This window comes from Xylocopa sonorina, chromosome 12 (genome assembly GCF_050948175.1).
Source record: "Xylocopa sonorina isolate GNS202 chromosome 12, iyXylSono1_principal, whole genome shotgun sequence".
Lineage (NCBI taxonomy): Eukaryota > Metazoa > Arthropoda > Insecta > Hymenoptera > Apidae > Xylocopa > Xylocopa sonorina.
The window spans coordinates 3,518,420-3,531,390 of NC_135204.1; the positions used below are offsets into that span (position 1 = coordinate 3,518,420).

Sequence of the window (12,971 nt, forward strand, 5' to 3'; positions counted from 1 at the left end):
ATGTTTGTTATTAGAAAACGTACCTAAAACTAAAGTGGGCCAGCTTTCCATACGAGAAGTGAGACCCTTCAGGAAAATCTGATGGAGGAACAATACTGTTTCGCTATTCAAAAATATGCTATTCACATCCTCATGGCTACATGGGGGTTTCTTTGAACTAGCAGCCATCTTGAAAGGCCTCAAGAAACAGCTTACTAATATCTCCAGTTGTTCCGTATATTCTTCTTCTGCTTCCACCATTTTAAACACTAAGCTGAAATATCAAGAAAATAACTTTTGCGTGTGTAATATTCTTTACAAAAATGCAGTCAAATCCTTAAATTCGGTAGATATAGAAAAATACTTCAAGTCTCATATATTCTGCTTTAGATTACTACTTTGATTTCGTTAACGAAACCGTGTGGTATAGTAGATGTGACCGTGACAGATTAAATCGGCCCAGAGAAACTGTAGAAGATACTTTCACAGCTTAATTAAACATCACATCAATTCGCAAGCTAATTAAAAATTAAAAATTATGTGCATGATCTCCAAGATTCTTTGGCCTTTACATTTACTTCATCGTACACGCCTAAATTTAAAAGATGCATAAAGTTATCTCCCTCTTTCGTTTATTAATTACAACTCTTCTATTAAAAAGCAAGAAATTTAAAATTATAATAAGGCTTTTGCATTATTAATTTTGCAAAACGGGAGAAATATTGTAGAAATATTACGTATCTCTGTATATTCGCTATGTTGCATGTGGCGAGCAATTTGAAGATTTATTATATATTAACATCATTAATTTTTGATATGAAAAATAAATAGGGAACAGAGTTAGAACGCCTACCAAGGATATTAATATCATTTCGGCTTTAATAGGTACCGCGATAATTAAAGCATATTCACGAAGAGGACATAACGGTATCGATGAAGACATTAGCGAATCGGCTTCGCACTTAATGCTAATGAGTTTCTACTTCGAGGAATCATTATTTTCAATATGTCTGAGAGGAAATGACGCACGGTTTGCGCGAGCTTTCATGTTTCACGAGAAACCGAACCATTATGCCTCCACACTGTGCCAGTTTTAGAAACAATCAGTTTGTGGAACGAACTTCATCCCAGATTAACAAGAATGTCTGTAATAATTATTACGTTGTATAGAAATGTTCGAATTTTAGTAGAATTCTTCGAAACGCCCTAGTTTCTCTCCGTCTCGTATTTATAGACGAGGCAGCTTTATATATGTATATCTTTACACCATCTGTCACTTCATTCTCCTTATTAAATAGATTCGATATAAATAGCGACACAAATTTAACCGAGCTTACAAAAATTAAAAATAAAATTTGCTCAATTTTCTTTCCTAAAGACCAATTACTTCAATAACTGCAGCTAAGCGAGTTATATATATAATAATTTTTTATAATCTTGTAATTTGAGCATTGTAATAAACAATTTCTTTTCTTCTGCATATATGTACACACTATTATACTATTGAAACATGAAGTTTATGTAAAGCTTACATAGCACAAAACAAAACTTATAATAAAATAGTTTCCATTTTAGATTATATTAAATTGATTAAAAAACTCTAATAAGAAGTTTATACAGGTATCCCTTGAATAATACGGTCAATTGGTTCCATGTAGTTCGAAACTCGAGAGCCATACAAATCGGTACATACTGTTCCAAAGATTAATTATTCAGTTATGCAATAATAACAAAATTTATTCAATTTAGGAAAGTAAAACTTAAAAATATAAAAGGTAATATTTTAATCATATATGTTCTATCACTGTCGCTTTCCAAATCTCTTTGATTTGATTTTTCTTGAATGGATAAGGAATCCTTATCCGTGGAAATTCAATGATAATTCCAATTTCGCGTTATTCGGGGGTTGTCGCAATTTATTAACCGTACTATTCGCGACTTCGTGCAATTCGAGTACTGTGCTATTCAAAGAACACCTATATACATATAATCACAAATAAATAGAAAAATTAGAGCGATTTCGTATCGGCAGTTTCCATACAAATAGAGAACAAAATTTTCCAAATTGATCGAGCAAATAGGTAAAATAGCTGTTACCTATTCCTCCTACGCATGCTCTCCGCGTCAGGACTTTTGATGTATTTCTCAACGATCTGCTTCCAACGCCTACGGCACAGCCAACCGCGGAAGAAACTCTGCACTTTCTTAATTTTCTGCATCTCGATCGAGCCCTCGGCGATGTCGCCCAATCCGAACGCGGAAACCGCGGAAGCTTGTCCACCGCAGCCAAACGGGGATCCCGACATATAGGAGCTGCCAGTGCCTTGGGACATGGTCCTTTGAAACCCTGGTCTCGTCGTATACATCGGTGCTGCGGTCTTCAACTCCTTCTTCAAGGCGCACAGCTGTGAAAGCACCGGAAACTCGTGTATCAAGGATCAATCGGACGAGTGAACGGTTTCAAAGGATTCCTATCTTGTACGAGATGTAGGGGAGTTTATTTCTGTAATATTTTTGAAAATATAACACGGGTAACGCCGAGGGTGTTATAATAAATATAAAAGAAGGCATAAAAATGTAAGTTAAAAAGTAATAAACTTTATGAGGATATTGAAAATCGAACAATGTCCTTCGCATAAATATTAATCGTACTCAGTACTTAATTTCCTTCAAATTTATTCAATTTTTAGTACCAAACAAATATATGATCTTTTAATAACGACAAAAAGAAGGATGGAACACCGGATCAAATCCAATAATCCCTATATTGTGCCCGTTGCTTCGAATCGTTTCATTTTATTCGTGAAAATGTAATTCTATCTCTTCAAGTCATAATCTCTGTTGAAATAAAATTAATCAATACAAGTACCGTTTGACTATTTTGAACCAAAAATTGCTTTCAATAAAAATGCGTATAATGGCTTTTATCCATTGAAATTCAATTACAATTATTTCTCTATCTTTCTAATTAATAAAGTAAATAAATAATAAACTAGTTTAAACATTATTAACCTTAAAAAAGTGTTTCTTAAATCAATTGTACTTCATTATTTTAAATTAGAATATTGTAGTCTAATGTGAACTAAAATTTGGAAACGTAAACGTGGTAGCCATGGATGATGATAAAATGTATAAATAATAAAAAGTAGGATTTATTGCAATTATTATATCCGAAAGTGTGCACTCTAAAAGTGACTATTTGCAATGTTTTGCAACAAATGCATATGTAAATTTTAGTAATGCATTAATATTGTAGAGTGATGATGAAATATGCTTCTTTAAGAGACGCAGAGGAACATTTAGATTGTTGTTTCTCGTAAAGCAAATCAAACGTGTTAGTTCCTGTAACGCACGTCAACGTTAAACCGTTCTCCAACTTACTTCAGCCCGGAGCTTCTTTATTTCCGTCGTGAGCAGCTCGCACTCGTGAGTACAGTTCCACTTAGCTGTCCTCTCGGTCTCGATTATGTGCAACAGGTGCAAATGCTTCTGCTCGAGCTCCTCCTTTTGCAACAGCAATTTGTTGAAACTGCAATCAATGACCAAGTTAGCAGTTATACAGATACCCCGCGTTTATGTTCTAATTGCATTAAAACGCCCGAACGCTTCCGTCGGAACGTAACATTTTAACACACCACTAATTGTTAAGCTTTAGCGGATTTAATTAGAGGTCCGCAGACAAAATGCGGTTATTGCTGATAATAAATGTTAAATCTGACATGGGAAATTGATTTTATTTTAACGCACCCACTGATTGTTAAGCTTTAGCGAATTTAATTAGAGTTCCGCAGACAAAACGCAGCTACTGTCGATGATAAATGTTATATCTAATTTTGTTCTTCATGATTTTGAATTCTATTTCATAGGCTTTTTCGTGGCGCTTTAAGTTCCACAGATTTTATTTTTGTTATTGTATTATAACTGTTTGGAGTTCTGTTTTTTTTTTAATTTCAGCAAAGTATTGTATTTATAATTTTACACGTATAGAGGTTTCATATGTGGAAGAACATAGGAAATGTATGTTGTAATTAATCTTGCTCTAAGTTTACTAAACGAATTATAACTTTGTATTCGCACCTTTGTATTTCATAAATGCTTTTTCTCTGGTGAACTCTCAATTTTAAATATGCTTAATTCAATATAGAAGTTTACATAAAGTTCCTTTCAAAGATACAAAATTAGTGCTATATAAATGCAAATAATTTCATTTTTGAGAATGAACTTCGATAAAAAGCCTTTTATGGGACGCCAAAGGCGGTAACAGTGCAATAACACGGTATTCCCAGAAGTACTATAATACGAATACCATTACCCGTATCGAGCAAGGGAGAATTGCGAAATTATAGCAATTAGAGAAGCCATTAATTCAAAAAACAATACTTATACGTAAATATCTATACAAAAATAATTGAATATTTAAAAATAGTCTAAAACTTGGCACTTCTTACTGTAGGCTGTAGGCCATGTTTATGAAATAAACGAATTTTATTATTTATATTAAGAAATTGCACAGATTCATTATCTGATTCGTTTATACAGAACATCAGTATGTGAAAATCCTAAATTAGTAGAAAACAAATTTAATATACGTGAAACAATTTTTTATAACTGCTCGAGCTTTCATATTTTCTAGAACGGAACGAAGAACCAACTCGGTGTAATTCGACTGCTTCAGTAAGAGAAAAAATAAACAGCTGGGTGAACACCGCGCAGTGACGCACGTGGAGGAGCAATGGCTGCTCATTCGACACACCTGGAGGCATTACCAGAACGATCACGTACGACAAACAAGCAAAACCATCAAGATTCTAAGGTAAAAAAGGAGGTAAGCCAGCCACGGTCCCTACATTTTTATCCTAAACGTGCACCTCGTGTGCAAATAATACAGAAAATAATCCTGCCGTCATTTTTCTGCGCGCAAGATGAACAGCACGTAAGAAAATGATATTTCATTATTTATTTCTATGTTTTATCACTGTTTCCAGTCTTCATTCTTTCTAATATCTTAAATCACCCAGACTATAACTATATGTACTTACAAAAGACAAGCAAGTTGGAGGAGCAGAAATTATGTTTGTTCAAATTGTACTTTACAGCTTAATTTAAAGAAAATATCTAGTTGTAACTTTTCTAATATTTTATTGTAAACTTCTTTTTGTGTTTTTAGGTAAAAGCTTTTTGAAGGTTTTACCTGAGGCTTTAAAGGCTTTTTGAAGGCTTCTGACAAGAGCAAGTGTCTTCTGTAAATGTGTGTGTATGGGGCAAGGAAAGAAAGAAAATGGAAGAGGTACACATTTCTCGTCTCTTCTTTTATTACTCTTTATATTACTTCTACACTGTTCTTCGTTAAGAATAAAAGGTCACGTGAAAAATCAATTTTTACGAAATCAATAAGACAAACTTATTCTGAATTCGTATTATTAGTATTAAGATCTAAAAACAAATTGCAGAATAACTAAATAAGCTCAGTAATAGCTACATAAAGCTTAACTTGGCAGAAATATCAGAATTTCTCTTATTCATGACGGAATTAAGCACTTGTAGAGGATTGCGAGTGTTACTCTCCATCTAGTGGCGGCCATGTATGAATGCCACAAAGTAATAACGAAAATGATTTCTGTTCTAATTGTGTTGTGTATGTCAATGAAATTTCAGAAAATTTTTATAGCATAAATATGAAATTTTACAATGCTACTTTGATAATAGATTTAGAAAGATTGTTTTACTTTTAAAACACGTGAGTTTTAATAAAAAATACAAAGGTCATACATGAGCAGTATTATAGTAATGTTACACATTGTATTTATCTTTACAATACAAAATTATGTTCTTCACTAAAGCAATTTTATATAATAATATACATTGTTATTGCAATTGTTCTACCACTATTTATATAGAAATTCTCATTCAAGTATTCAATGTTTACTGAAAAAATTTGCATTGCAGTTGAAGAATTTCTTTAATAACAAAATGGTTAAAAATATTAACTGTTATAAATACATTTGCGTATTTCAACACTAATTCCTGGTAGAAATAAATATTCTTTATTTTGAAAATTTAGTATTTCGTCCAGTATTATATTCGTTATACAAATATTAATAACTCGTGATATAATATATAACGTAATTAATATATAACGTATATAATATAACTCGTAATATTCTAAATAATCATTGAAGTTATAATAAACACTGCACTAAGCACTCTAATACGTTCAAAAGTGCAACTGATTACTTCTCCGTTTTTTCACTGTGTCCGTTCTCATTTCAACTAATTAAAAAATTCATGAATTAACGTTCGGCGTACAAATAAAAAAATTTCACATCAAGAAGACGCGATCGTTTAATAAAAACTGCTTAATGACGAAGCAACGTACGTACTGCTTCTTCAAACTACCGCGAAAGACATAATTCATCACTGTTCAGCGATCTCGGTTCAAACCTCTTCTCGCGGATTTCATTTCGTACTTCGCGAAGAGTCATAAATCTCGCCGGATTTCGTAAACGTTCATCGAGCACCCCTTAAAACCGGGGGTGGCGGCGTCGACTTTGTTCATTTATTACAATAACGAGGATTAAAATAACGACGGTCAATACCGTCTGCCGCGCTCTCGAGAACAAATTACCTAACGAGGTTAGAAAAAGCTTCGCTTTGTGCCAGCAACCACTCTGTAATTAACTTTCGTCGTTTACGCCGCTCGTGCGCGCGGGTCCGCTTCTTAGCTCGCTATGAACAAATTAATTTTACGATATCCCGTTGGCCTGCTCGCATAATACCGTCATTTCAATTAGACTAATTTGGAACTACAAAGTGTATGTGTTGCTGTTACCTGGCTTCCCGTATCGCCTCGATCCACATTTTACAGTCGGACTCGGTGCTCGCTTTCAGCTCGTATTGCCGTTGATTCTCCCGTCTATAGAATATCGCGAAACAGTGCTGAAACAAATTACAATGATGTTGTAATTTAATTATTCGAATTGAAATTTATTTTTCTTCTTACATAATTTTGCATATTAAATGGTTCAATATTTTTCGGTTGAAATGTTAATGTAATGTTAACCTATAGAGAACACAAATGACCTAACATTCGTGGAATTGGCGAGGTTTAATCTACTCTGCGATGTAATAACGCAAATTGGATTTATCTAGTTAAATTCGTATCTGCAAAATGTATTTAAGGTAGGAATTAAATACAGATATTAAGGTGACCGAAACAATATTTGTTAGTAACAAAAACAATGAAGCGTTATATTTTATTGATAATCGATTTACAATGTATTTTCACCATATAAATTGGAAAATGAAATATGTTTACATTCATTATTACGTATTGCAACCACGATTATCAACAGGAATTAAACATACACTGGATCTGATTTTATATGAAAGGAAATCGTTTGTTTTAATATATTGCATTATATGAATATTCATTTTAGAGGAAAAAAACATCTGTGATTAACAAATTTATATTTATCTTTATAAATTCTTAGTTTATTTACATTTCTCAAACCTTTTATATATCTTTAGGAATGATTGAAAATTGTGTGAAACGAATATATATTTGAATTCCAAAATTTTAAACGGTTCAATTAATGTCGAAAAATTGAATTTTGGCTACGAAATATACTATTCCCCAGATGATTATATACAAGTGGAAAGTTGCAGAGGCGACGTGATAGTTAATTCAGAAGTGGCTCTATGTAATGCTACATATTTATGTTAACGATGCCAGCAGAGAGCCACAATTATTACTCGTGTTCGAACACACGTATACCATTATAATATAGGCTATGACAATCAGGGCTTGATTGCACAGGATTCGTAATGTAGTGCATTGAACATTTCTGACAAATTCTTTTAGAAAGAAAACGAAAAATAAAGTTTAGGTAAAAATAGGTTTCCTCAATCTGTTCCATTAACCAATCATGCTATTACATCTTTTTTCATTTGCAATTTGATATAAAAGTGATTTGTTACTAATAACTATTTTTTATTATAGTATTATAGTATTACACGTGAGAAATTTTAGAGAAGACAAAAAGCAAAAATACTATTTTATGATCACATTCGTTTTTAAGAAAATGGATACGATCTAATAAAGCTAATTCAGATTTCAAAGAACAGTGTTCTCGTGTTAAAGATGAATTGAACGAAAGCTTTTTTTACAGCTACACGGTTGTGATTAAAGAAATTTACATTTTGTATGAAATATCGTACATGTTTGGTTTTGAATATTTCCATGTACAAGTTATTTTAAATAGACGTAAGTCACGCTCTCGATAATTAATAGCATAGTAATTATATACACTTTTTAGCTTGTACACGGGGTGCTTTAGCAACCGTGGTACCAAGCTAAAACGTAAAATAGTGTTTTTATATATGACTTCATTTTCGAAGAAAACAATTTTACATAATGAAATAGAAAGACAAACTTATCCTTTTATTGTATCAGTTTGGGACTTTTCTGAACATACTGTATGGATAAAGTAAAAAGAGATGCATTTATTCTAATATTCACACAACTTAAAATTAAAAATCGTACACAATTTACTACAATACTTCATAAATCTATAATTACATATATTACAACAAAACCAATTTCCAATTTCTTCCCATCCTATTATTTTCTGAACTTTTGAACGTCGAAATTGAATCTATTAAAATAATTCATTCTGCTTAAAAAATCTCGTTCTCAGCTTAATCAATTCCAAATATAAATATATACTCATTCATTTCACAAGCTTATATTTTATTTCAGTCACAGAATCAAACAACTACAAAGTAATCGCTTCGAAGCCGCTCTCCTCGAAGGCGTATCGCCGCAATTTAAAAACAGAGCTATAGGTGGAAGCGCAGAGCCGCGTGCGCAATAACATATCGGCGATGCTGAGCGAACCGTGAAATGCGTTCCATCTGATCGGACGTTCGAAACTGTATAATTCGCTGTATCGATTCAAGCGTTCCATTATAGCTCGCGACATCGCGGCCAGAGTGTGTACACACGTTGTCAAGTGCACGATCTGCGCGTCAGAGCGAGAGAAGCAACACGCGGGCCACTTGTAAATGAAACCTCGGCTCGACGACGATTGCTCCGCGGAGCGTAGCCGAGCCATGACCGGAGGCTTACGCGACCAGCTCGAATGAAGTTATACCGGCGCTCGAAACTCGAGGTGGTTCGAACTTTCAACGACACGCGCAACAATCCAACGTAAAGTTGAACCAACGCGGCTGTTTGGCCCGGCCAAATCGAGGTCGAGAGGTTAACTGAATTCCAAACTAATTCGAAGGCTCGTCATTAGAGGGCGCCAATTGGAAGCCATTTTAAAGGGAAGCTGGAGTTCTGTATACTGTATGGCGGGGTGGGCGATTGTTTAGGCTCTGTAGACTCTTTGAAATAATTACATTCATTAGTTAAGTTTGCATTTTTGAAAAGGTACATTCTACCATAAAAATCAATAAATATAAGTTAAATAATTAAATTTATTTATTGTGCTAATTTCATATCGTGAGCTTACACCAGATAAGCAGCATTTTGTTGGTTTTGTGTTAATAAGATTTAAAAATTTTTAATATACAGTAAAACAACTACACGAGAGACAATATTTAATAAGTGATAAAAAACACAAACTATGGTATCATTAATAATTATTACTAAAGATCAGAAAATGTTTAATCAACTACTGTCTAATAAATAAAATAAATTTTTTCTTGTACAGATTGAAGAAAATTGAATTATTACTAAAAATATTACTAGAAATAAAACAATAATTTGGAGAATATTATCGTGTAAATTTTTTCTAAATTTTTAACTGTAACATTACCTATGATCAGGAAAAAAATTCGCGTCTCGCACCAGCGTTCGAATTTTAACCAAGCGTTAGATTCACGCGCAATTTCTCCTTTCCTTCGTTGAATATTTGCCACCCACAAGTTTCACTGCGTTTTAATCCCAGAGTCCCTAACATTGCACGGCGTGGTTTCACTGGAGCCGGCACAATTTCAAGCATCCCTTGACACGCGTTTCACTCCACGCTCTCTGGTTTCGTTTAATTTCGTTCGTAGTAACGAGCCCCATAATTTCGTAGATTATGCGAATCGTGTCTAAGCCGCGGTCACCCAAGCGTCAAAGAAATGTCATTGTGGCTACAGTCTTGACGGACGTTGCGAGTGAAGCGAAACGAATTTGATTTTCTCATTCGAAACATGAAAAACAACAATTTTTTACATCAACAGATAGTTACTAGTGAAGTGAATAATTCCGCTGCAATTAATCGTCTCTCTTTGCTCGAATAAACAGCTTAAAGTTACCGCACAATGTTATATTTCATACGTTTTACAGTCAGTTTCAAAATTTAAATTTTATATGTGTTAAAATTTCGATATCTACTGTGTGAAAATTCATTAGAAAACTTGTTAACTTGTCAGTCAGATTTGAAGAAAAACGTAAAATGCAATAACCTTCGTGCCAACAGATAGATGGGTGTCGTAGTCTGTCACCAAACGTCAAATTTGAAGAAGAAATAAATCGATTTATTATTGGATTATACTATTGCGCTATGACAGAGATTTTGACGTCCATTTTTTCTATTATATTTACGTGACTATGGCTTTTTAATGAAGAGTAATTTTCATTTATATTTTTACATAAAAAGAACAAATATTCACGAAAAATTTCAAATAAAAATAAAATATATAAATAATAAATTTTTAAATATAGAACTTAACAATATAGTAATACAGTATTGGTCACTAGAAAACGTTTCGTCAATCTATATCACGACGTGAAAGAAGTAACACAGATTGGAAAAATTGCACCGTCAAATACTGCAGTTACGCTCGTATTCCGCAGATCGATCACCGAGTTCCACAATTTCCGCGCACGGAACAACTTCGACGAAGCAAAATACTTTGCAGAGCAGGAAAACGTCGAAAAAGAGATCTGGCAGTTCTTCAATCCGAAGGATTCGCATTTTTATACACGACGAGTGAAATGATTCGTATCGCGTTCGCGGAAACGTGTCGAAGAGAACGGATTTGTTTGGAGCTACGAAAACGTTGAGTATATTCATAATGGCCCAACATGTCGGACGTTGCTTGGCTATGGACAATTTACTGGCGACTCGAATAGAAAGCTTCCACCCAGGGGAGAAGCAGTTTTGTTACTCTTTTGCTCTGCCAACACTCGGATTTCAATTTTCTCGCCACGCCAATTAAGGCAGGAAAGTTTTACGGCAGGAACCGCAGTGAAAAGCGGAAATGATCCTTTTCCTGTCTCGCCGACTCGTTACGTCGCCGTTTATGCTGAACTCTTGTTTCATCGCGGAATTTTCAACTTCCTGCAGTCTGCCCATAAATCGTCCAGTTGAAAAATGAGTGACTTTAGAAGATTTTTAGGAAGAACTTCGGGTACAAGAATAGTAGCATTTGAGACAGTATAAAATCTCAAGTATGTAATGTAGATGTAGCAATTTAATAAATAAATAAATTACTAATATGTATAGTATTAGTAATGTGTAACGAATATAGTTTCTTTCCACAAAGTCATTTAAATGTGAATGAAATGCAATATCATGAACATACATACCACATAAGTCTCTTTTTTTCATATGTTTAAGTATCTTATATTATAGTAAATTATGTACGAAACCATTTTTTAAAACAGACAAATTTCATTTCGAACATTCAAGTTAAATAGGAAGTTCGATGTGGAATAACAGTTTTCCGTTAGAAAAATTGAGTTGTCAAGAGTAAGAAGAACAGCTTGCAACAAGTACAAACTTCTAGTACCATTGGTTTTGTTTTAGTTAAGAACATTGGTTTCTTTCCAGATCCCTCGGAATTAAATTCCTCCGACGTTTGAAACGACTACAACTACCCTCACTTGATACTGCTTAACTTCGAACACTATTAAGGAGTTTGTAAACTGATGAAATGGAATTCTTTCGCAAATGACGTCTTCTACAACGATAATCACGCAAATTATTGTTAAAGACATTGTGTTCCTCAAATATAATTTGTCCAAAATGTTTTACGTTACTCATGATTAAAGTAAAATCGTATAAAATATTGAAAGAATAATTTTTAAACATTTGAATATTATGTATATTTTAGAAGACGAAATAATATTTTCTTTCAAGTGCTAAGGGTTACAAATTTCTAACATTTTACAAAATGTATCCATTTATGTAAGAAGAATAATATAAATTTCCATTTAAGACGAAAATACAGTGTGTGTGTGTGAATATATAAGCGATGAACCGGCTAGCACATATATGATAGAAGAGACCTTGTTACATTATTTACGCAGTGGAAACAGAAATGGAGGGACACTACTGGGAATTGAAGCCTGAATCTTCGATCAGCAAGCTGAGTCTGTACAATCTTAGCTACAACTTATTGCTCCTGTTCCGATTGCTATGGAAACTCTGATTTTATACTTATTCTTCTTCTACAATTATGTCTTATATATTCAAACATGTAGCTATTTTAAAATACCTTTTACCAATTGGTAATTTATAAATGCGTACACTTTTTACAAATTTTAAAAATATTTGAATCTGTCATTTCGAATGCACCACAGGAAATAAATATTAATCTTTAAATATTTTCGAACATATTAACACATTACAATTTGCACAGTTATATATTTTTTTTTTTTATTGCCAAATTTTTAACATATCTAAAACAAAAAGGCTTCATATTATCATATTGTCAGTGACAAGGTGAAATGTGAAATTGAATGCGAAATCAAAATTTTTTATTGTACCCAATGTTTACGTAAAAGACCGCTAAAGGTATTGTGTTTTATTTTCAGCACAGATCGCAGCGATCAAGGAACCATATATGTAAGGAAAATATTTATACGATTCGATAAACCAATCAAAGCTTTACGGCTACCAAATCCTACTGGACAAATACAGGAGGACGGCATACGTATCCACAAACAGCAGCACTTCTCGCACAGTCCGAGAAAATTGGAATGGACGTTGACT

The 12,971-nt window shown here is 33.4% G+C and overlaps 1 protein-coding gene across 5 annotated transcripts in view; it reads right to left on the reverse strand.

The window, feature by feature from the left end:
- LOC143429885 (ras-specific guanine nucleotide-releasing factor 1) overlaps positions 1-12,971 on the reverse strand; it is a 106,904-nt gene that overhangs the window by 25,472 nt on the left and 68,461 nt on the right. For all 5 annotated transcript variants that reach the window (XM_076905719.1, XM_076905723.1, XM_076905721.1 and 2 more), the window contains exons 4-7: positions 6,809-6,915; positions 3,361-3,508; positions 2,077-2,384; positions 24-253 (exon numbers count right to left, since the gene is read on the reverse strand). In XM_076905719.1, coding sequence (XP_076761834.1) covers positions 24-253; positions 2,077-2,384; positions 3,361-3,508; positions 6,809-6,915 — 793 coding nt within the window. The remainder of the gene's footprint in view (positions 1-23; positions 254-2,076; positions 2,385-3,360; positions 3,509-6,808; positions 6,916-12,971) is intronic.